Source organism: Vipera berus (genome assembly GCF_964194415.1).
Source record: "Vipera berus genome assembly, chromosome: 2".
In the NCBI taxonomy this organism is placed as follows: domain Eukaryota; kingdom Metazoa; phylum Chordata; class Lepidosauria; order Squamata; family Viperidae; genus Vipera; species Vipera berus.
This window is the reverse complement of record NC_138203.1, coordinates 824866-850757: the sequence shown is the minus strand read 5'-3', so window position 1 is coordinate 850757 and position 25892 is coordinate 824866. Positions and strand designations below refer to the sequence as shown.

The 25892-nt window shown below is 46.9% G+C and overlaps 1 protein-coding gene across 5 annotated transcripts in view; it reads right to left on the bottom strand.

Moving 5' to 3' along the window:
- The window catches only part of DYM (dymeclin), a 237098-nt gene that overhangs the window by 101401 nt on the left and 109805 nt on the right, over positions 1–25892 (bottom strand). For all 5 annotated transcript variants that reach the window (XM_081319258.1, XM_081319257.1, XM_081319260.1 and 2 more), the window contains one exon: positions 25528–25622. In XM_081319258.1, coding sequence (XP_081175384.1) covers positions 25528–25622 — 95 coding nt within the window. The remainder of the gene's footprint in view (positions 1–25527; positions 25623–25892) is intronic.

Here is a 25892-nt window from a genome sequence, read left to right as displayed (position 1 = left end):
CTGGATATTGACCAAATCTGGACCACATCTCTGAATCTGACTAAATGATGTAAAGACTTTGGAAAAAATTACGAGAACAGCAACTAAGATGATCCAAGGCCTGGAGGCCAAAACACACGAAGAACGGCTGCAGAACTTGGGTCTGGCCAGTCTGAAGAAAAGAAGAAACAGGGGTGACATGAGAGCAGCCTTCCAGTATCTGAGGGGCTGCCACAAAGAAGAGGAGGGGGTCACGTTATTCCCCAAAACACCAGAGGGCAGGACGAGAAACAATGGATGGAAACTGACCAAAGAGAGAAGCAGCCTGGAATCAAGGAGAATCTTCCTGACAGCGAGGACAATTAACCAGTGGAACAGCTTGCCACCAGAAATCGTGGGTGCTGCATCATTGGAGGTCTTTAAAGAAGAGACTGGACATTCACCTGTCTCAGACGGTACAGGTTCTCCTGCTTGAACAGGGGCTGGACTAGAAGACCTCCAGGGTCCCTTCCAGCTCTATTCTATTCTATTCTTATTCTAATAGAACAATTCGGTAAGACTACGAGCAAGACCAAAGAAGCCACAGGTGTGAGATTTGCTTAACGTGTTTTCATGTTCCTTTTTACTTCATCTCTTGAAAGAAGGAACAAGCCCTGAGGCCTTAGGGAGAAGGGCGGCATAGGAATTTAATAAATTCAATTCAATTCAAATTCAAGTACTCTACGGCTGTGGCCCCCAACCTTTTTGGCACCAGGGACTGCACATACACAGTTTCGCTCACCCACCCTCACCTCCAGCTATGCAGCCCGGTTCCTCAGAGGCCACGGACCGGGACCGGTGTGCAGCCCGGTGATTGGGGACCCCTGCTCTAGGGGCTTCAAAAAACTAAAAGAGTGTTCAATCGGGGTTGAAATGTAGCCAACTAGCCCCCGCCACGTCTTATATTCAAACAACTAGTCAATGAAGTTGCAACCACGATTATAGTTTCAGTTGACTAAGAAAAGAACAAAAAATGCAGGCAGGCCTTCTCTTTCGTTTCCCTACTGCACTACTTTTGATGTTACTTATGCACATGCAGGGCTCCTACTAACCCTACCTCGGCTGAGTGTTACTCTTTGCTTCTTTGGCATTCTCATCACCAAAATGGCTCAGAAAAATCAGGGTCCTACATAACGGCCTTGTGTGCGTCTGGTGAAAGGAAGGGGAGGGGGCGGGGGTGAGTTCTTCTTGCACACACATCTGAGTAGCGAAATGTTTAATTGTGGTGAGCCGTGTGGAAATGCAAGACGTTATACTCTGGGTTTCTTTTCCCCCTGCAGGTGGCCATCGGTCGGCGTGAAGAAGTGCGCAACACGGCTGCTTTGGGGAAGGAAAAGAGAGGAAACCGCTATTATTAGCCACGATGCTTTCTGAGGAGATTGCAGGCTTGCAGTTCGCTCTAGTGGTTAAAGCAGCAGGCTAAACGGGGAGGTCGCGAGTTCTAACCCTGCCTTACCTACAAAAGCCAGCTGAGCGACTTTGGGCCAGTCCCTCTCTCCCATCCAGGATTATTCCAGGGCTCTTCCAACTTGGCCCTTTGATGACTGCTGGACTTCAACTCCCAGAATTCCTCAGCCAGGCACGTGTGGAAGTTGAAGTCCACCAGTCATCAAAGGGCCAAGTTGGAAGAGCCCTGGAGTATTAGATATGTTCATCACCCCGAGTTGTTTATAAAAATGATAACGGTGGGATATAAACAAATCTTGCCTAGAAAATTTCTAGGAGATGGAAGATACGGACTTCCCAAATAATAATTAGTTCTCCGCGTGACTTGAAAATGCAGAAGAGGATATTCAGGAGGTCCTTGGTGCTCCCTCAGCCTGGCTGTTGTCTTGCACACGTTTCATTTCCCAAACTAGGCAACGTCATCGATCACAACAGTTTGATAGTGAAACGTCTGCAAGAAAACAACCAAGCTCAGAAAGTACCCGGGACCCGTCTTGAAAATATGCCGTACAACAGAGCCGTGTGAAAGGTTCAATTCTGTTGACACCCATGTTAGCTAGACGGTAGCCGGTGTGGATGTGATAATGAAGCTGAGCTGGGAAAAGAGTAATATTTAATACGGGTAGTCCTCAAGTTACCACCAAAATTGAGCCCAAAGTGCTAAGTGAGACATTTGTTAAGTGGGTTTTGTCCCATTTTACGACCTTTCTTGCCACAGTTGTTAAAGTGAATCGTCGCAGTTCTTAAATCAGTCACACAGAATCTAGTTTCACCACTGACTTTGCCTGTCAGAATCCCGTGACTCCAGGGCACTGCAGCCGTCATAAAGGTGAGTCAGTTGACTAAGCTCCTGAATGTAAATCAGCTGACCGTGGGGAGGCCGCAACGGTTGTGACTATTTTCAGTGGTGTTGTGACTCCAAACCGTCACTAAACGAGTTGTTGTAAGTTGCAGGACTACCTTTGTACTTACAAAGGAAATCTACACTCCACTTCTGGGCAGGAAGATGCCCCACTCAGCTCTACTTTATTCAGTGTGAAACCACAACCGGCTTGGCTTTTTTTATACGGTGTGTGGATGCCATGTGACACCAGCAGCTGCTTTGCTAGCAAACGTTACCGGCCGTCTAAAGTCTGTGCCAGCCTCCCCCCCCCTTGCCCCCTTCGCTCATGCACAGGCCGGTCACGCATGGCATGCAACATGCGGTAGGTAAGTGGAGAGCGGAGGTTAACAACCTGGCAGCATAGGATCTGAGAGCGTGAGAGCAAGTTAAGGTCAAGAGTTCCTCTCCGTGGTCCCCCAGGGTGGAGAAGCAGCGCTCCAGCGCAGAGCAGTGGGGCTGGTGGGGGAAATACAATTTGTCCAAGACACAGACATATCTCCGCAAATGGCGGCAGGTGTAGCTGCAAGAGAAGGGCGGAGGGGGGGAAGAAAGAAAGGAAGAAAGAAAAGGAACAAAGAAAAGAGGCGTTTTCCTTTAAGAAAAGTTGCACCCAAGCACCCTCCAAGTAAAGTTCAGTGGCAGCTGTCAAAGAGCAAAGCAATACCTCTTTTAAAATTAATCATCATCATCATCATCATCATCCAAAAGTGGCAAAGGCAGAAAAGTGTGGATTAATCAGCCATTTGTCTCAAATGCTGCCCGAGCACGGGGTTGGACTAGAAGATCTCCAAGATCCCTTCTGTTATTTTATTTTTATAATCTACGCAACAATCCAGGATGATTTCATTAGTGACGCAAAGGAGGCTGCCGGCTTTGGCAGGCTGTAAACACACCCAGGGCTTGTAGTTTTTGATTCGGGGGGGGGGGGGGGGAGGGGGGAAGAATCCCAACCATCTTTTCATGCAACTGGTGCCAAGATGTAATCTAAAATGTTATGGGAACAGTCACATAGTTTGTGTGGTTTTCTACAAGCTGCCATCTACAACTACAGAAATGCAAAAGCCAAATTAAGTCATCCGTTACCGCTTTCCCACCAGCGGAGAATCTTAGCAGCTAACAATAAGCCAGGTTTGCCACAGTGGTTGGGGGATTATGGGCTGGGGAATCCTGCAGTCCGTGGACCGTGTAGTCGGCATGGCTTCCGAATTCTGGAGGGTCTGTCATGTTTTACAGCAAAGCTCATTGTCTTCATATCTCACAGAAAGAAGCTTTGCAGTAAATGTTGATCAGACAGAAGGTTTTACTTCGTTCGACTTTGTGCTTTGTTCCAATTATGCCGGATCTCACCTCCACAACCCTGAGCCGACACATCAAGCTGAAAATTCACTTATATTTCGTATTTCTTAACTGCCCCGTCTCTTGGTTCCCCTCAACAGGTAACCGGGGTCAAAACATCCCAGGTGACCTTGAGACAGAGGCCTCCCCTCTAAGTTCAACGGGGACACAGCTGGAGCCGAAAGGGAGGTGTGTGTCTTCACTCCGAGTTCTGGGAATATCAGGGACAACTTCAGCTCCAAAGGAATAATTTCCTCTAGCTCAGCTTTTCAGTTTCAGCAAAAGCGGAAAAGAGTCGCCTTTTATTTCTAGGAACAAAGTGAAGTGTTGCGTGGAGAGGAAACACTTGGGTGGAAAACACAACGATGGGGAACGGAGTCAGAGACCGGGCACGGACGTCCTGTTCCTCTCCTGGCGTCTCCGGAGAGCTTTTTCCCCTCACGACACCTGATCTTTGCAAATATAATAGTTTAATTTTGACCCTAATTTAACGGAATGATTACATATTAAGATTGTATTTGGAAACCTTCCTCCCCTTCTTCCTTGTCCAAAACTGTTGGACAAGACGGGATCTTCAGCAGGCAAAACATTTGCGACCCTCTTTTTGGTCCCCCACAAAAAATAACCGCGTTTCCTAACCGTGGCAAATTGAAGGTGAACGGACTTCAACTCCCAGAATCCTCAGCGATGGCCAGGCTGGCTGTGGGATTCTGGGACATGAAGTCCATATACAGGTATAATTGGGTCCATAACACAATTCATTTAGTGACTGTTCAAAGTTACAACGGCACTGAAAAAAAGTGACTTACGAATGTTTTTCACACTTATTAACCATTGCAGCACCACCCCCAGGGTCACGCGATCAAAATTCGGAGGCTTGGCAACTGGTTCATATTTACAACGGATTGCGGCGTCCCCAGGGTCACGTGATCCCCTTTTGCAACCTTCTGACAAGCAAAGTCAATGGGGAAGCCGGATTCACTTCACAACTGTGTTACTAACTTAGCAGCTGCAGTGATTCACTTAACAACCGTGGCAAGAAAGGTCGTAAAAAGAGGCAAAACTCACTTAACAAATGTCTTGCTTAGCAATGGAAATTTTGGGCTCAATTGTGGTCCCAAGTATGGACTACCTGTACTTGAAGGTGAATGGACTTCAACTCCCAGAATTCTCAGCAATAGCTAGGCTGGCTGTGGAACTCTGGGACTTGAAGTCCATATATATACAGTATATGGATATATGAATTCCTTGATAAGATTAAAAATGCGAATCCCAGGCATGTTAAAATTAACAAACTAATAAACTAAACGAACACTGGGATAGAATAAGAAAACCTAAAACTAAAACAGTTTTTATTGCTAAAAGATCTATATATGGACATATATATAAATGTTTGCTTAACAAACATTTAACACATATCTCCCTTGCTTCTCAGCTAACAGAGAGAGAGAGAGAGAGAGAGAGCCTGTGGCCTAGGGGTTAAAACAACTGCTTAAGACGCAGTCGGCCCAGGTTCGAATCTCAGAAGGGTATGGCTGACTGATGAGAACAAATAAGTTTGAAATGATCATATTGGTCTCCCGTTATTCTTTGTTAGCAAGCCAAAAAAAAAAAAAATTACACAAATATGAGCTGCCACTGCTGTGGCTACTGCCTGTAGATGGCCTTGGGCTAGGCTGAAACAGGAAATAAGATTTGTCCCGTGTCTGGGACTAAGCAAGTGTATTCTGAGTGTATTCTGAATGCTTAACAAACATTTAACATTTGTGTGTGTGTGTGTGTGTGAGAGAGAGAGAGAGAGAGAGAGAGAGAATCTGTCCGTGAAAATGCAGGCGGGATCCAAAGCCTAAAGGTATTATGGCATATTCCTGGGAAGGCATCAGCCTGAGCAACTGGTCTTCCCTTAGTCTGCTTTGGCTGCTCACAATGCGGAGCCCACAGCCAATTTCCAAGGATGTCGTGTTTATTTTAGTGTGAGATCGACTTGGCTTTGGTTTTCGAGCCCTGCTGTCTCCAGGCTGGGGAAAAAAGAAAGAGCAGACCTGAACTCGGCACTTGGTGAAGGGTGCGCGATGATCTCGTTTCCCGTAGAGCTCTTTAAAATAGCCAACGACTTTGGTTTTTTAAGAAACAAAAATCTGCATTTAAAATCTGTGTTTTATTACTAAATCAGGGGAAAGGAAGTCTTTAAGGCAAAAATAATAAGATCCTCTGCAACTCAACCCCCTAGAGCAACCGGCGGGCCTCTTTTCTCAAAACCGAGTGAGGCAAAGCAACATGTGCTATCCGCAGCGGATTGTGGGCTGCAGACTCTCCTCCAACAAACAGCCGGATTAATTTCTAGCTATGTGGCAGTAATGCACTAAAATGTTTGGTATCACCATCTTAAAAAGTCAGTATTTGGAACGTCTGGTTAACTGGAGCCTGGGAAATCAATACGTGTGGTTGGAGTTTTCCTATTGAAAACAGTTGTTCTTACTTAAGGATGAAGCTCTGCCATTTGGGGAAGATAATGAAACTAATAAAATATCTCTAATGCCTTTTCTCAGTGTATAAAAAAAATTCCAGGTTTACAGTATGTGCTGCATAAATCTGAAGAGTTATTAAAAAAAGGCTTCAATCTCTTTTATTAAAAGAAATATTTTAAAAAAATCTTTACCTTCTTGAACTACCGCTCTGTAGGATTCAGAATCAGCCCAGGCAAACTAATATGGAAATAATTTCTCTGGTTGTTAAATGAATCTGGCTTCCCCACTGCCCTTGCTGGTCAGGAGGTCCCAAAAGACGACCACAGGACTACAGGACACAGCCATCGTCATAAATTTATTTATTTATTTATTTATTTATTTGTTTTTATAAACCGCCCTTCTCCCGAGGGACTCGGGGCGGTGTACAGAATAAGGTGGGCATACAGAATGAACAATAGTGAAGAAAAACAATAGTAAAATACAAACTGGGACCCCAATTAGAGCTATCAGGCCAGGCCCGACTGCTGGAACAGGTGAGTTTTTAATTCGCGTCGGAAGGTGCGGAGGTCGGGGGCCATCCGGATTTCGGTTGGTAAGCTGTTCCAGAGGGCTGGCGCACCCACTGAGAATGCCCTCCCCCTGGGGGCCACTAGCCGACATTCCTTGAGCGGTGGCACCCTGAGGAGGCCCTCTCTGTGGGAGCGCACAGGACGGTGGGGTGCTGACATTGGCAGAAGGTGCTCCCGTAGGTAGTCCGGACCCATGCCATGTAGGGCTTTGTATGTCATTGTTAGCACCTTGAACTTCACACGGAAGGCAACCGGAAGCCAGTGCAGCGCACGGAGGAGAGGTGTGATATGGGAGTATCGGGAGGCTCCCAAGAGTGTCCGTGCCGCTGCACTTTGCACCAGTTGAAGCTTCCGAGTGGATCTCAAGGGCAGCCCCATGTAGAGAGCGTTACAATAGTCTAGGCGAGAGGTCACAAGAGCATGGGTGACTGTACGTAAGGCGTCCAGGTCCAGATAAGGCCGTAATTGGCGAACTAGTCGAACCCGGGAGAAGGCCCCCTTGGTCACAGCTCCTATGTGATCTTCCAGGGAGAGCTGCGAGTCAAGGAGGACACCCAGGTTGCGGGCCCTATCAACAGGGGGTAGTAACTTGTCCCCGATGTTAAGGGATGGGATGTCCTGAGTATCCTGGCTTGCCGGTACGTACAGCCATTCAGTCTTGTCCGGGTTCAGTTGAAGCCTGTTCCTCCCCATCCATTCCCGGACCGCTTTCAGGCAGCTGGACATCACGTCGAGGGCATCACTGATGTTGTTTGGAGTTGAGATGAAAAGCTGGGTGTCATCAGCATACTGATGGTACCCTACTCCAAAACCGCGAATGATCTCGCCCAGCGGTTTCATGTAGATGTTGAACAGGAGAGGCGAGAGAACCGACCCCTGAGGGACTCCGCAAGCGAGAGGCCTCGGGGTCGACCTCTGTCCCCCTGCCAACACCGACTGCGAGCGACCCTGGAGAAAGGAGGAGAACCAGCGCAGAACCGTGCCTCCCACTCCCAGTCCCCTGAGGCGTCGCAGCAAGATACCATGGTCGATGGTATCGAAAGCCGCCGAGAGGTCTAATAAGACTAGGACAGAGGAATGGCCCCTGTCCCGGGCTCTCCAGAGATCATTTATCAGAGCGACCAATGCCGTCTCCGTGCTGTAGCCCGGCCTGAAGCCCGATTGGTACGGGTCTAGATAAACCGCTTCATCCAGGATCTGAGGGAGTTGGTGCGCCACCACGCTCTCAACAACCTTCGCAAGGAAGCGAAGATTGGAGACTGGACGAAAGTTATTCAATGAGGATGGGTCCAAGGTGGGCTTCTTAAGGAGAGGTCTCACCACCGCCTCCTTCAAGGCGGTGGGGAAGTGACCCTCACTCAAAGAAGCGGAGATGACCGCCAGGAACCAGCCTCGTGTCCCCTCTCGAGCTGCATATGCCAGCCAGGAAGGGCACGGGTCCAGTAAGCATGTGGAGGAGCTCAACCTCCTCATAATCCTGTCCACTTCCTTAGGAGTCACAGGATCAAATTCCTCCCAGATGACGTCGACAAGACTGTCCATGCCTTGTTCTTCCAGCTCAGCCCAGTTGGAGTCCAGGCCGGTTCGGATCCGAGCAATTTTATCCAGCAGATATTGACCAAATTCCTCGGCTCGTCCCTGCAAGGGTTCCTCCCTCACCTCTTGGTTCAGTAGGGAGCGAGTCACCCTGAACAAGGCAGCCGGGCGATTATCTGCGGACGCGATGAGGGTGGAAAAGTAGTTGGATTTTGCCACCCTTATCGCAGCGAGATAAGACCTGGTGAGGATTCTTAATCGCAATCGGTCGGATTCGGATCGACCGGATCTCCAACGGCTCTCTAGGCCCCGTCTCCGACGCTTCATCTCCCGGAGCTCCGCGGTGAACCATGGGGCTCGCTGGGATCTGCGCCGGGTCAGAGGCCGCAAGGGTACAACTCGGTCCAGAGCCTCCGTGGCTGCCTTTTCCCAGGCTTCCACTAAGGCATCCGCCGAGCTGTGAGCAGGGAGTGCATGTGCGTCCCCAAGCGCTGCCTGGAACCTATCAGGGTCCATTAGGCGCCTAGGGCGGTACCATCTGGTTGGCACCGCGCACCCACGGCGGGGGGTGGCAAAGGGGAAGTCTAGCCGCACGAGGTGATGATCGGTCCATGACAGGGGCATAACAGTCGTGGCACCCCCACCGAAATCATCGCGCCACCGTCCAGACAAGAACACCAAGTCTGGGGTGTGGCCTCTCTCATGAGTCGGTCCAGAAATTATTTGCGACAGGTCCATGGCCGCCATGGAAGCCATGAACTCCCGAGCCAGATCGGACGCTCCTCCCAGGGACGGTAGGTTAAAGTCGCCCAAGACCATGAGTCTTGGGAATTCAACCACCAACCCTGAGAGGACATCGAGTAGCTCGGGCAGGGCTGCCGCTGCACGATTAGGTGGTAGGTATGCCAGCAGCAGGCCCAACTGCGCCCCCGGGCCGTATCTCAGTAGGAGAGACTCACACCCGACCATCTGAGGGACGGTGATCTCTCGCGGGCTAAGGGATTCCCTGATGATAACTGCCACTCCCCCGCCCCTCCCATGGGTCCGAGGCTGGTGCAGCACCTGGAAACCTGGCGGGCAGAGGTCAACCAGAGGGACACCACCCTCTTGGCCCAGCCAGGTTTCCGTGATGCAAGCCAGGTCCGCGTGCTCGCTCTCCACTAGGTCACGAACAAGGTGTGCCTTGTTAGCTACGGACCTGGCATTCAGGTAGACCAGCCTGTGCATAGGAGGCTGCACACCTTCGCTCCCGGGTCCTCCGGGGAAGTACAGAGGGTCGGAGCGTCTCACCGCTTGTACAGAGCGGAGATGACACTCCCGGTGACGATATGGCCCTCTGTTTGTGCACCTTCTGCCGTTCCCCACCATCCTGGGAATAGGATGTTCGTCAGTACGCCATTGGTTATTGTCGGCGACTGGCCCTCGTTTCTCACCATTGCGAATGGCCGTAGGCCTGGCCTGCGTTATGGTACCCGGAAGGCCTGCCTTCCCCGAGCAGCCATACTCTTTTCCCGCCCCCCTCCCTAACCCGACAAAAAACTTAACAAGAAACTTAACCAGGGGCCTCTTGTTGGTCTTGTGATGGAGGCCCCTGACCCTGCCTGGCCATCTCTCAGAGGCCCAATGGTCGGGCCCGTCATCGAGGTTTGATGTATTGAAGGCAGGACGAACCCAGGAGAGGGGGGAACTCCTGAGGGCGAGTAGATCTATGCAAGAGTATTGAAGACGCATAGGGTGCATTGGGGAGCATTGTGAAGGCGGTCCCCTGGGTGGAGCATTAGAAGGAGGGTCTAGTCGGGTAGGTGGGTCGGTTGCCAAGTCTTTAAATTTGAATCACGTGAGCGGGGGGGGGGATGCTGCAACAGCTGTAAGTGTGAAAAATGGCCCTGCATCACTTTTTTCAGTGCGGTTGTGACTTTGAACGGTCACTAAACAACAGTTGTTAAGTAGAGGACTACCTGTATTAACCGGCTACAATGGCTTTACATACACTAACGTGCTCTCCATGCGGGAAATTTATTCGTTCCGTTTGTACACTGCTATCCCTTTATCTCAGTGTAAATATTACGTGTCCACAGTTATTAAAAATCTCTGTCTTTTATTCTACAGCTCTATTCTTGATCCAATCAATCCGGATCATTACTACCCTGAATAAAACATCTTACCTGACTCCAGTGTTGGCATATGTGCTGGTGCCACTGTTCTTGGTACTCCTGGATGACTAGCCTGATCCAATTGATCTCTGAGATCAAAACGTCCTTTATGGACGACCTAGACTGGCAGTTGGGGACAATTCCACCGTTCTTTCGAGACATTTTATTTAGTATAGTCACCTGGCATATTTAAAGATGCCTTACAGTTACTGAGTGGGAGGCATTTTTAAGTTATTAGGGTACTAGTAACTAGTTAACGCTGGTTATTACTTCAGGATTAATCTCAAAAGGTGGAGAGATTTTTAACACCATGGTTGGTGGCGTGTGGCAGAGTTAAGGCAATTCACAAGCAACCTAGATCCATCAGGAACTATCAAGATATACTCATCAAAGCACAGTAAAATAAAAGGAGGCCTGTGTTTGTGTGAACATTTAGGCCTAACCCTCATCATCCACGATCTCATAACATTTAACCTGGATTGTTGCAGACAATCATCACTGCCTTTAACCAAACATTTCGACTGGTTTAACATCAGTATACTGATCTGAATCTGGACAATATAATTTATTTCTTGCAAAACAATAGAAATGTACCAGGGAGTATTTAATGATATAGGCAGTCCTTGACTTACAATCTTTCATTTGAAGTTACAACGGCAGTGGAAACAGGCAGTTATGACTGTCTTTCACACGTTCAACCATGGGGACCCTGCGGCAGTCATAGGTGTGAAAAATGGTCATAAGTCAGTTTTTCCAGGGCCCTTGTAAGTTCGAACGGTAACAAAGGGAACATATTATTGCCGTCACATGCATAAAAGCAGCTTTTTTGATATATATAAATGAAGAGTCCAATGCAGAATACCTTAATTAGACTTAGTTTTCTTAGGTCTTTCCTTCTGTTATGATAATTAATCTATATTAGCTTCAGCCCTTATTTTAGTAGGCATCTCTCCTTGTTAGAATAATTTCCACTTTGTGCAATTATGCTTCCCAGCACAGAAGTAGCTGATTAGTTTGTAAGATTCACTACAACTCAACTAGCTATAAGGCAGTTTTGAAGCACTTGCTAATGCTGATGAGAAATACTAGGCTAAAAGATTTTGAATACTAATGTCCATCAGGATGGAATTGGATAATTTACCTCTATGAAATAATCTGATTCTTTTACAGAAAAACAGCTGCATTTCCAGCCTCAATTTCTTCAACTTGAAAAAGACTGAGATGAATATGGGCACGTGTTTTAAACAGGAGTTTGAAAGACCTTGCAAGCTATGCTCAAAATCACTGTTTTGAAGGTGGGATTATAGAGTGCTTTTAAAAATCCGAAGGGTTTGACTGGAAGAGGCAGTGCCACATAATATTTCCATTTTCCCTCTTATTTAAACCAAAGACTACGAAAAAGCAGTTTCGATTTTAGCTTCATGGTTATTTTTGGAGATAATTTAGATAAAAGGTAAAGGTTCCCCCGCACATGCGTGCTAGTCGTTTCCGACTCTAGGGGCCGGTGCTCATCTCCGTTTCAAAGCCGAAGAGCCAGATAGCAGCTATTTAAATTAAGCTTCCCTCCCCCCCCCAATACTCTAATTTTCAGTTCTGGTCCCTCGAACTGTGTATACCTTAGTAAGTTACAACCTGTACATCTGTACCTAACATGTACCGTATGTTAAAAGGCTGTTTTTCACCTGGAGCCGCCTTGCCCATTAGGGAAGGAGATAAATTGATCTGATACACTCCGGATGGCTCCGGATCTCCGTTCCTTTCATCGAGACCTTAAAACATGGCTTTTTCAACAGGCCGACCTGGACGGATGGAAGGGAGGTTTTCTTAATTTTGTTTTATTGTGTTTTTAATTGGACTATTTACGGGATAATTTGATTTAATACCTTGTAATGTATTTTGTGTTTTTATCGTTGTTAGCCGCCCTGAGTCCTTTGGGAGATAGGGCGGCATACAAATCCCATAAATAAATAAAACCCAAACCAGGAATATGACTCCTGTCTCTGGTTATCAAAAGAGCCTGGCCAAAGCTCTTGGCGCTTTGTCATTTCTCTCAGTGACATAAATTGGCAGCTATTTGTTTATTTATTCATTCAATTTCTATAAGCGGCCCAACTCGACCAAGTGACTCTGGGTGGCTTACGGTTCTAAAATTACAGAACAATTAAAACAATAAAATGGTAAAAACATCCAGAAGATAAATACAAACCGCAGCCGAGATCATGAATCAGCCGACAGTGGAGCCAAGGAAAGGGGCCCTTAACACATCCTGAGTCTCTGAAAGGCCAGCAGGAGGGGAGGACGTTTCACAGGGCTCCTGCAGGAAAAAGCCGCTCTTCCACTCCCTGCCAGCCGACGCTCTCTGGCTGGCGGGGCCTGCAAAACGCCCCATCGGCTGGGTCAAATCGGACGAGTGGAGACGCTTGGAAAAGGACGGTCCCTCGGGTACGCCGGTCCCAAGTCAGGCAGGCAGGGGTGGGATTCAGCCGGTTCGCCCCACTTCGGCAGAACCGGGAGCTAATTTTTTATTGCCCAGGCCCAGAACGGACTTCCAGAAGTGGCATCCACGCAGAGAACCGGTGCTTCACATATTTGAATCCCACCACTGGATGGATGGATGGATGGATGGATTGATAGATAGATAGATATACACAGAGAAAGAAAGAAAGAAAGAAAGAAAGAAAGAAAGAAAGAAAGAAAGAAAGAAAGAAAGAGAGAGAGAGGAAGGAAGGAAGGAAGGAAGGAAGGAAGGAAGGAAGGAAGGAAGGAAGGAAGGAAGGAAGGAAGGAAGGAAGGAAGGAAGGAAGGAAGGGAGGGATACAGTGGTTGGATTCAGCCGGTTCGCCCCACTTCGACAGAACTGGGAGCTAATTTTTTATTGCCCAGGCCCAGAACAGACTTCCGGAAGTGGCATCCATGCAGAGAACCGGCTGTTCACATATCTGAATCCCACCACTGCACGCAGGCCTTTACCGGTGACAACCAGCCCCTGGAATTGGGCCCAGAAACACACTGGCAACTAGTGGTGGTGTTACATGTGCCGTGCATCCAGCACCATTTACTACCTGGGGAAGCCACATTGTGCTCCGGTGGAAGTTTCCGAACACTCTTCAAGGGCAGCCCCACGCAGGGTGCGCTGCAGTAATCTCAGCTTATAAGGGCCTGGGTGGCAGCCAGCAGGGCCTCCGGATACAAATTGCCTGTATTCAGCTGATGACCTTTTGATAGTTAAACCTTTCATCTTTTTTTTATATCTTCTGGCACACACACACACACAAATGCACGCACACAAACGCACACGCCTCCTGTTTTGGGCTAGTAATTTTGTTCTAGGATGTTCCTCTTCGGTGAGGCTTCCTCATTTCCCGGACCTCCAGTGAGCTTTCAGGGGTACAAATGCCTCCTTGGTCCATTTTAGGATGACCAGCCATCCTTTCTCTGGGCTAAAGCCAACAGTTCACCTTCCACGGTCACTAGAGCAGGGGTGGGCAACCTGGGCTCTTTGGTGACTGGTGGACTTCAACTCCCAGAATTCCTGAGCCAGCCACGCTGAGGGGAAAGGGAGAGGTTTCCAAGCCATGGTGGCTCAGGAATTCTGGGAGTTGAAGTCCACCAGTCACAAAAGAGCCACGGTTGCCTACCCCTGGCCTAGGGCCAAGTTCATTTCAGCTCCCGGACACAACCTCAATTTCTCAACTTCTTCCCATCCACCTGCTGGGTGTTTCCATCTTCCCCCTTAGTCACCCCCACATCTCCTTTCCTTCTTTTCAGCTACAACGGCGCTGAAAAAAAGTGACTTACTGCCGCTTTTCACACTTATGACTGTTGCAGAATTCCCGTGATCACATGAACAAAATTCAGAAGCTCGGCAACCGGTTCATATTTACGACGGTCGCAGTGTCCTGGGGTCACGTGACCACCTTCTGACAATTAAACTCAAGGGGAAGCCAGATTCGCTTAACAGCCGTGTTACTAACTTAGGAACTGCAGCGATTCACTTAACAACGGTGGGAAGAAAGCTTGTAAAACTCACTTAACAACTTGACAACAGAAATTTCGGCCTCAGTTGTGACGACCTGTAGTAGCGTAATTATATCTCTCTGCGGCTTGACCTGTTCTCCTCCAAATACATGGACATAAACAGGTCATTATTTTCAATTACACTATCAATCCTATTTTATTTTTTGATGTCACAGGAAAAAAGTATGTCCTCTTCTATTTCTTTCGGCTTGGCTGGGTTAACAGCTCGTATCAGAATTCACATTTCATTCTCTAAGCTGGTCCTAATACAGTGCTAGGCTGCATGAACAGAGGGATAGAATCAAGATCACGTGAAGTGTTAATACCACTTTACAAGGCCTTGGTAAGGCCACACCTGGAATACGGCATCCAGTTTTGGTCACCACGATGTAAAAAAGATGTTGAGACTCTAGAAAGAGTGCAGAGAAGAGCAACAAAGATGATCAGGGGACTGGAGGCTAAAACATACAGTATATAAGGAACGGCTGCTGGAATTGGGAATGTCTAGTTTAAAGAAGAGAAGGGTGAGGGGTGACATGACAGCAGCCTTCCAATATCTCAGGGGCTGCCCCAAAGAAGAGGGAGCCAAGCTATTCTCTAAAGCACCCGAAGGCAGGAGAAGCAGCAGCAACAGAGGGAAACTCATCGAGAAGCAACCTGGAACTAAGGAGAAACTTCCTGACAGTGAGAACCGTTAACCAGTGGAACTCCTTGCCTCCAGAAGTTGTGAACGCTCCAACACTGGAAGTTTTGAAGAGGAGACTGGACAGACATTTGTCTGAAATGGCATATAGGGTTTCCTGCACGAGGAGGGGGTTGGACTAGATGACCTCCAAGGTCCCTTCCAACTTTACTATTATTATAACTCCAACTCCCAACCCTCTGAAATGCAATTCTTCCTGAGAGGGAAAATCAACTGCAGCCTTCATTATGCGGCAGCTCAACTGCAGAGGGTTTCATTCTTGAGTTGTGTATTGTAGCTCTTCCTGTTCACACATTTACTCCCAAATAAGCAACAGATGTGATTTTTATCCCTAGTGAGATCAGCTGCTTTGCATAAGATATGAAAAGGAAGGTCCCCAACCTGCCCTGGGAAATGAAATACCTCTGAAATATCATTCTACTTGGCCAAACTCTTGAAGCCATCTCGAAAGGATATTATCAGGTCCTCCGTTTTCTTCATTTGAAAGACAAATAATAAATAATATCTTGGAGTAACTATATGGAGTTGCCTATTTGCTCGCGTTACCTTTCACCTGGAGTGTTAGCCACAATTGTAATTTTTTTTTACTGGTTTATGAATTTTGATGTAAACACAAATTGGGATCGGTGCCATTTGTGGCTGATGAAGCAGCTTCACATCCTCATTTGACATTCTGATTTGGCAGCCTTGTATACTTGTGAGTAGGCTAATCTAAATAAAACTAAAATCAAAATCAAGATAATAGGCACTTAAAAATTAATTCACTCTCCCGTCATCAGGCTAAGAAAAGAGCAAAAGGTTGCTGTTCTGGTGAGACGAACTCCACTAATCCCGGAGAAAGAGAAAAATCCTTCCATAGTATGAGCAGATTTTGTTTCCGGTCATCAAAGCCAAGATAATCTCCTTTTTTTGTCCTATTTTTCTACACAACTTTGTGGGAAGAAAAGATCTATGCCCTGCATGGGGGAGTAATTAGTTTTTATCTCTGTGTAGGGTGACTCAGAATTAAAAAAGGGAGGCAGACAAGGATGCATATTACCTTCTTATCTATTTAATTTATACAGTTATGAAGGCAGGTTTTCCAACGACTGCTGGAATCAAAACGGGAGGCCCAAACACTAACCGTTTAAGATATGCAGAAAACTGCTTCTTTGCCAGCCAAAAGTAAAGACAGTGGAGAAGAGTTCACTAAGAAAGTAAAACTGGGAAATGAAACATCTGGATTAATCGAGAATATTAAAAAGAAAAATAATAATAATAGAAGGACAAAAAAGACCAGCGTGCTTAGTGGATGTACAATTCATGGAGGAAAAAAGAGGGGGGCAAAAGTTGTGTGGAGGACTTGAGGAAGGCTGGGAGAACCCACTGGAAGAGAAAAACTAGATTCAAATGAATTTGCGTTTTGTAATTTAAGGGATGTTTTTTTTGGGGGGGGGCAACCTACTTATCTTGTTAAGTAGTACAAGACGCGGAGAGTCCTGGCCCACAGAATCGCCAGGAGTTGGACACGACTGAAGGGATAACAGAAGCATCACTTCAGAAAGCCCTTCTGCAAATGGGCCCTTTTTGTGACGGCAGTTGTGACACCCTTAAATTTTGTATGCATCCACGAGTCCCATAGGAGAAGACAGACTCCCCAAACAGGCAAGTACTAAACTCAGCTGGTAAGGCTAAACATTAGTTATCCAGGCAATAATTCTGAAATAAGCATTAAAAACAATATTAAAAAAATGTTTTTCAATACCTAGTATAAGTTTTCAATATTTTCTGGCAGGGGCTAATGGAGTTAATTCTTTAACTTTTGTCTTAAATAACTACCATTTTATGAGCATCCTCACCTAGGCCAGATCATTTGAAAAGTAGGGATAACCCAGTAAATAAAAAAAGAGTATAAGCATATTCTTAAATTCTGAAAACATACTTAGCTGCATATAGTGAGTAGCATTATAGTTTGAGATTGCAATATTATCCACCTTATTTAAGGATAATTTATTAGCTATTGTGAAGATGGCTAAGTCTGAGGACGTAGCCATACAAATCATCCAATTTGCAAGGAACTCATCCAATTTGCAGAGGACACCAAGCTGGCAGGAATAGCCAATACTCCAGAAGATAGGCTTAACATACAGGAGGATCTGGACAGACTCGAACACCGGGCGCTATCTGACAAAATGAAATTCAATGGTGTGAAAAGTAAGGTTCTACATTTAGGCAGGAAAAACCAAATGCACAGGTTTAGTATAGGTGGTACCTTGCTAAATAGTAGTAACTGTGAGAGGGATCTCCGAGTCCTAGTGGACGATCCCTTAAATAGGAGCAAGCCGTGTGCTGCAGCTGCCAAAAAAGGCAACACAGTGCCAGGCTGCCTTAACAGAGGGAGAGAATCAAGATCCCGTGAAGTATTAATACGACTTAAAAGGCCTTGGTAAGGCCACACTTGGAATACGGCATCCAGTTTTGGTCACAATATTAAAAATGATATTAAGACTCTAAAAAGAGCGCAGAGAAGGGCAAAAAAGATGATTAGGGGACTGGAGACTAAAACATACAAGGAACGGCTGCTGGAATTGGGGATGTCCAGTTTAATGAAGAGAAGGACGAGGGATGACATGATAGCAGTCTTCCAGTATCTCAGGGGCTGCCCCAAAGAAGAGGGAGTCAAGCTATTCTCCAAAGCACCTGAAGGCAGGACAAGGAGCAACGGATGGAGACTAATCAAGGAGAGAAGCAACCTGGAACTAAGGAGGAATTTCCTGACAGTGAGGACAATTAACCAGTGGAACTCCTTGCCTCCAGAAGCTGTGAATGCTCCAACACTGGAGGTTTTTAAGAAGAGATTGGAAAGCCTTCAGCCTGAAATAGTATAGAATCTCCTGCTTGAGCAAGGGGTTGGACTAGAAGTCCTCTGAGGTCCCTTCTAACTGTTGTTGTTGTTCTTAAGTCCTAGGGTACTTTGTAGTTCATAGTCAGGAGCTGAACAAAAAGAAATAAATTTATACAAATCCACTGACAATATTATTATTGTATTGTATTATTATAAATATAACTCCATTAAAGAAAAATACTGGAATCTGTATTCAGAGGAGGATTTTCAAATTCACACTGAATTAATTCAACCATTTAAAGCAAGAATTACACCAGGTATTAGAATATCTGGTGAATGTTGAATTATGCTCCTGTGCTCTCGTTAGTTCCATGGCTGAGTATATTTTGAGTGGAAAGTTCCGTAGTTATTGTACTTAAAAAACAAACAAACACCGGATTAAAACTGAGCTGAATGGAATTTCCTTCACCTAAGTCCTGGCAACTCTGCAGTCTTGTATAGTCCAAAATTATCCTCGTTTTTCATCTTTGTCCAAAGTCTTCCGACATGTTGTAATCCTGCTATAAAGTGGTGAATGCTCCAAGACTGGAAGTCTTTAAGAAGAGACTGGACAGCCTTTTGTCTGAAATGGTGGAGGGTCTCCTGCCTGAGCAGGGGGTTGGACTAGATGACCTCCAAGGTCCCTTCCAACTCTGTTATTCTGTTATTCTCTATCTGTCAATGTTTTTCTTCCCAGCAAACTCGTCAAAGTCAGGGGATGTCATTTCATTACAATACAGAAAGCTTCCTTGGGATTGGCCCATTCAGGCCACTGATCGTTAAACCCGTCTTGCACCATTACAGCAATGCTACGACCTGCGTGCAGGTAGTCCTCAGTTTTCGACCACAATTGACCCTCAAATTCATGTCGCTGAGCAAGACATTTGTTTAGTGAGTTTTGCCCTATTTTACAACCTTTCTTGCCACAAAGGTTAAGTGAATCATCACAGTTGTTAAGCTAGTAACATGGATGTTAAGTAAACCCGGCTTTTTCCCTGACTTTGCTTGGCGGAAGGTCGCAAAAGGGGATCACGTCACCCCGGGACTCTGCGACCGTCATAAACATGAGTCAGTTGCCAAGGGCCTGAATACTAATTACGTGTTCGTGGGAAATGCTGTGATGGTTGTATCGACTGTCTGTGAAAAACAGTTGTAAGTCACCTTTTTTTCCAGTGCCATTGTAAATTTGAAAGATCATGAAAGAAATGGTTGTCAGTCAAACTGCATCAAATCAGAGATACCGGCACTCAAGAGACACATTGGCTTGCTGACATCATTGCATCTGTTGTCAATTTGATATCATTAACAGTTTGCTGTGAATGCCCCTGTAAAGAATTACAGTTTCTCACACATGTCAAACCTGTTATAATGATTGCAGGATCAAACCACAATTAAAACTATCTTTAGACAGTATTAGGTAAGATCAGATCAGATCAGATCAGATAGGAAAGGATAACCTTTATTGTCATTTTTTTACTGAGGACAAAACGGCACACCTCAAAAATGAAATTTAGTTGCCCGCATGACACATACATGACACACACCTAAACATACCATATACAACATACAGATAGACCCACACCCCTACATATACGTAACAAATAAATATTAAATACTGTCCATCTTGTATATATAACGGAAGGAGGAAGCTTCAGAGTTGGTGGTTACCAATGCAGGAATGAACTACTAATATTCTATCATAAATCAGAAAAATCTCTTTCTATGTTGTTAAAGAGTTTGGATCTTGAAATAAAGCCAGGAAATAAGATATCTGATAACAATCTTAAGCTGACTAGAAGCTCTTGCTGGTGAAAGCTACTAAAGGGTCCAAAGAATCCCAGCAGAGACGCATTTTCTCCATTTTAGTCCTCTGCACAGATTATTCATTCATGTGCTCGCTGTCCCAAATGCAAGTTCAAAGCAAAAGGGGAGAGAAATAATCAGTGTCGTCCCCAAAACTGCTCGTACTTCAAAGGTGCAACCATGACTGCCTCTCCTTCTGTGCCATAATTAATATCGCGTAGGGCCAAAGATCGGACTAAGCTGTTCTCTGCTAGGGTTTGCCCAGTACAAACAAAATCATTTTACCCAAAGACACAGTTTCAGACAGATCTCACCGTGGGGTTTTTCCCCCCCCTATAGTTGTGTTAGCATTAATAGTCAAGGATAAACTAAGTCTCCCTTCCCATTAAAAAAGATAGCGGTCAAGAAATTGAATACCCCTGGATTGCATCTGAACGCACGAAGGCTCTCTGTTCGACGTTCCATGCTGTCCATCAGCTATTCTGGAATATAAAGGTAAAAGTGCCCATTGTTTTTCTCTCTCTATTCCAATGTTTCTCGACCTTGGCAACTTTAAGACGGGGGCACGTCAACTCCCAGAATCCCCCAGCCGGGAATTCTGGGAGTTGACGTGCCCCCGTCTTAAAGTTGCCAAGGTTGAGAAACACTGCTGTATTCAGATGCTAGGCAGAAACTACGGCTTCAGCGTGTGGTTTTTCTGAGAAAACTTTAATACAGCACTCTGCAAAACTACCTAAACACGAGAAAGGCTTAGGCTACAGAAGTGGCAATGCTAAGAGAAACAAATGCAGATTTCAGAGCGCAGAGTAAGCCAAATGGGAGCAAACATCCTGAGGAGGTTTCGAGAGACTAAGCAAATAGACTTGCAGGAGTTCAGGGGAAGTCAGCAGCAGCAGCAACGATTGGCAGATTTCCTGCATCGGGTGATAATGTGATTTTCCATGATTTTAGCCAGCATGGCGGTTTGTAGACTCTGCCATTTTAGCTCGAACGCAGTGAGGGTAGCTAACCACAATGGCCTGCTCAACAAAGCGGAGTTGAAATACAGGAAACCCTCGGTTTGCAAACGGTCCCTTAGCCACCGTCTGAAGTTATGATGCATCTCCCCGGGAATACTTATGACCTGGATTCACAGTGATTCACACACACACACACACACCAGTTATGTGTCCGCTCTTTAGACACCTAGCAAATGGCTACTGGCAGCACCCTGTGGTCATGTGACTGTGTTTTACAATGTTTTTGCCCAAAAAGAGCATTGATTTCCAGTTTTCAGAAAAACCTTGCCCAATGAGACCTGCTTAATGACCGATCCCCAAAAGGTTTCAAAATTGGGTCAATCATGTGAGGGACCCAATTTTTGATCATTGTGAGTTATGGCTACAATGGGACCGACATAACTCGAGGACTCCTCACGTAATCGGTGAACCTAACTGGGTTTTCAAGAGTTTTAACCCAGGATGTTCATTTTTCAAGAACTATCAGCCTATGATGTCATGTTTTCCCCGAAAGTAAGGCCTACCCCAAAAATAAACCCTAGCTTGATTTTTGGGGGGCACCTAAAATAAGCCCTACCCCCAAAGTAACCCCCAGTTTTGGGGCGGGGCGCATGCCTAGAAACCAAGCTAGGGCAGGGGGTGGGTGGAGCTGCCCCACGCGCCTTGCACCCACTTATCAGCCCTCCCATGAATTGACAGCTGTCTCGCCTCGGTGGCCACTTCTTCTGGTCGGCGTCCTCCGGCCTGCATGTCACCGTCAGAGGCCTTTCCAGAAGGCCTCTGCAGCCGAGACCCAAACTATGGATTCAATCCGTAGCTCGGTTATCGGCTCCAGTGGCCTTCCGGAAAGGCCTCCGAGTGCGAAATGCAGGTGGGAACTCCCTTCTCAGCTGCAGAGTGAAGCTGCTCCTTCGACCGCGGGAGAAGAGGGCCGGCTGGTGGTGGTGGGGAGGCTGGCGGTGTCGGAGGTGAGTGGAAAAGACACCCCACCCCCGGAAATAAGACCTGGTGCCTCTTTTGGAGGCAAATAAATAAAGAAATAAGACCGGGTCTTATTCTCGGGGAAACACGGTGTTACTAGGAACGCTACCGCTGCTCCAGGAAAAGCTCTTTCCTGAGAGAGCGTATTGTTGGAGGGCTCGCTTGGCTTAGAACAGGGGTCTCCAAACTTGACATGTCAGGATAAGTAATAGGTAAATGCAAGGTGGATGATGCGATGATAGGAATGACTCAGCAGAGTCTGTCTGTGTCCCTTTAAGAGTAAGCAGGGACTGTATCCCTTTAAGAGTCTGAGTATAAAAGGGAAGTTTTTTGCTGGAGTTTTTCTCTCTCGTCCACTTGACTGTTGTAATTGCTGTGTATTGGAGTTTGCTATTTCACCACATGTATGTATTTTATTTCTAGTGTATATTTGTAGATATAGTGTAATATAAACCAGCATTTAATTACAAACCACTCTTTACTGTATTTACTCCTGGATTACCTCAGCGCAATAAGACTGTGCGTGCTCTGACGTGGCAACTGTTAGACTTGTGCATTTCAACTCCCAGAATTCCCCAGCCAACATTTGGGGTTTGGAGAACCCTGGTTTAAAGCAAGGAGCAGAATTCAGCTGCAAGGAGGTGTTTAGTCCTGGCGTCGCAGGTGCTGTAGGGAAATAATGGCCTGAAAGGCTTCTGTAACTGGCACCACACAGCAAACAAGACAGAAGCCCAGAACAAAAGAGAGTCAAGTGCTCAAAGATATGGGGGGGGGAGCAAGGGCTGAGACCCAAGCATCTACTAGATTACCTTTATGGTCATTTTTTACTGTGGGCACACTGGCAAACATTAAAAATGAAATTCTGTTGCCTGCTCTCGCACACATATGAACATGCTATATACAACATACGTATATACCTACACCCTTACATATAAATACATATACATATTAATATGCAAATAGACCTCTGGTCATAAGGGTTTTGCTTCTTCATTAACATAATGGTCTTGCTGAAGGAAGACAGCTGTTTGTTTGCTAAATTTATTTGCTGCCCACCTCGCCATGGAGCTACTCTGAGCAGCTTAAAACAATAAAACAGGAAAAAGTGATTTTAAAAAAAGTAAATGAATAAAATAGCAAAGGAATAAAATAATAAAAACAAACAATGGAAGTACAATAATATGGAATTAAAAAAGGTGGGAAGGGGCAGCAGAAAGCACGGGGGGGGGAGAGAGACTGGGTCAGCTAATTAGTCCAATAGCCACCTCCAGTGATGTACTCCCCTATCGGGTCCCTGTAGGAGATGACCAGGCTAGACCGGAGGGCGGGGTCAAGAGCGTCATCAGCCTTGAGTCCCTTTGTACCCACAAGTGATCAAAGTCCAGCCCACCTTGAATCCCGTTGACCCTTATGTTCTGCCAGTGGTGGGATTCAAATCATTTAATAACCGGTTCTCTCTGAAATCACAGAATCCTTTAAGAGGTGTGTAAAAACCAAGCCGGGGGGGGGGGAGGGCGGCAAGCTGCCCCCACGCGCCCCGCACCTGCTTACTTCATGGCCCCTGCACCCAGGCCGCCGGTTCAGTGACCCAGCTGCCCGCCTGCCTCTTCCAAGCCGGACTGCCATGTTACGGAGGACGGCCCTTACCCCGTCCCCCTCCACCGTTTGAGAGCCAAGGGGGAGTGACGGCAACAGGCGCGTCTGCTACTGGAGGGGCTTTCTTTGGTCCCCGCCCCCCCTTCACCCCACAGATCACCTTCCCAGGGGCATCCAGCTCCTCCTTCTCTGTCAACTGGCCACGGCTTGCACCGTGACTGGGGGGGGGCGCAAGCCTCTCCTGCCACCTCCCTCCGCCAGCCCTGGTAGCCCTCCCTCCGCCAGCCCTCTGTCGCCACCATTGCGTACCTGCTTGCAGCAAGCAGCCGCCCACGTGGCCTGCCTTCTTCCCAGCCAAGAGAGGCAGAAAGGCAGCTTACGGTAGCTTCCTTCGCCTCCCCGGCTGTCCGTAAGTCTTCCTTCCTTCTTTTGCTGGTCCACCCTTTCTTGCCGCCCTGCACCGGCCGGCGTCTCCCTTCTCCTTTCTGGAAACGGCAGCCCCGTTTTCTGCCATTTTCCTCCTGGCAGAGGGGAGGAAAGGAAGGACGCTTCGTGTGGAAGGACGCTAAGCTCTGGGGAAACTACTCCGGCTAGAGCCGGGTGAGGGAAGGCACGGCTCCCCTTCCCCGACGGTTCTGCAAAGCCCTGGAGGAGCGGATCCACTTCCCGCAGGTTTGACCTCGGCACCCGCTTCGGATGGCAAGGAGAAGAACTTGGCTCTCCGAAACTGCCCTCCACCCTTTCGCTTTTCTGCCTTAAAATCCAGAGCAGACACTCAGCTTCTTACAAACATCATACTGGTGGCTACCGTATCCTCAGCTGATCGGGAGGAAAATGGCTCCGCTCTGGATTTTAAGGTAGAAAAACGAAGGGGGGGGGGCAATTTCAAAGGGCCTCCTGGAGAAAAAGAGCAAACTTGCCGTCCGAAGCGGGTGCCGAGGTCAAACCTGCGGGAAGTGGATCCGCTCCTCCAGGGCTTTGCAGAACCGTCGGGGAAGGGGAGCCTGGCCTTCCTCGCCCGGCTCCAGCTGGAGTAGTTTCCCCAGAGCTTAGCGTCCTTCCATACAACCTGTCTCTCCTTTCCTCCCTTCTGCCAGAAACGGGGCTGCCGTTTCCAGAACGGAGAAGGGAGATGCGGCAAGAAAGTGTGTGCAAGGAAGTGCGGTAGCGGCAACGGAGGCAGCAGGGGAGGCTTGAGCAGATTTATCATAACCGGTTCACCAAACTCAACAAAAAATTAGGTATCGGTTCTGCCAAATCAGTGCGAACCGGCTGAATCCCACCACTATGTACTGCCAAGTCGCTCTGACCGTTAGTAGCTCAGATTCTTGTAGAGAGCTTTGGCATATAATAAAGCTATAGATTCATCTGAACTGCCTGTATCCCGATTTCCTGCACTTGAAAGTCCCCAGACCAACAGGAATAGCCGGGTCTTCAAGCCCTTGTGGAAGGACAGGAGTGGGGTCAAACTTCACTGGGGGGGGCATGGTGGATAGGATAAGATATATTATCTAGCTTCTTTTTAATTGTGTAAGTTAGACTTCCTAGAGCAAGGAAGCTGTGATGCTCAAGCAATGGGGTTCCATGTGAAGAAGATTAACTGCTCAAGCAAGTGGTATTAAATTCTCTGTCCTGAGTCGCACGGACACCCCTGTATTGTCACACGGCAACAGCTGCACCATGCAGGTCTAGTGAGGAACTGAATGTGCACAAAATAATTGTGGACCCTGCCTTGTCTTCCTGAAGCAGATTTACAGGGAGGAATTTCCTGGGCCAGCAAATCACATAAAGAAAATTCCTCATCAGTCCGCATAAAATACTCCACATAATCACAAATAACCGCTCTTTTACAACCCCCGTTTCACAGGCATCTGTCACAACCACACTTACTTCACGTAACTCAATAGTATATTCATTTGTTCAATACTGATTAAGCAGGCCTTTTCCCAAGACGTTACCCATTACTTGCTTTTTCTCAGGGCGAGCAATATTAATGTTTGCCATCCATACCATCCATAAACATTTACTCCAGACTCGGTGAAGCTGAACAGGACTTAAGGGTCAATATTTAAATTTAGGGACTGGAGGTTTGAGTCTCTTTCCTGCAGAACTGAACACAAAACGTAGTGGAATTATTCCGTACAAGACTTGCATTTACCTGATGATCCTCTGCGCGGCATACTGGTGGAGGGAGCGGAACTGGGCGGACATGTTGGCTAGCGCTGCCAAGCAATTGGTATGGAGGTACTTGTCCTGTTTGAGATGAGACGGGAAAAACACACACACACACACACACATCAGATTATCCTTCCTGTGCACAGCAGGGCCTGTCAAAAGGAAATAATTCCTGGGTTTTTTTCTGTTTACTGGAGGCAGAGTTGCAATAAAAACGAGACTAGCCCGTCTTTTGATCTGAGGGCTAAGTCTCATTGATCACTGAGCCAGGGGTCTTCAAACGTGGCCACTTTAAGACTTGTGGACTTCAACTCCCAGAATTCCTCAGCCAGGGTTGGCTGAGGAATT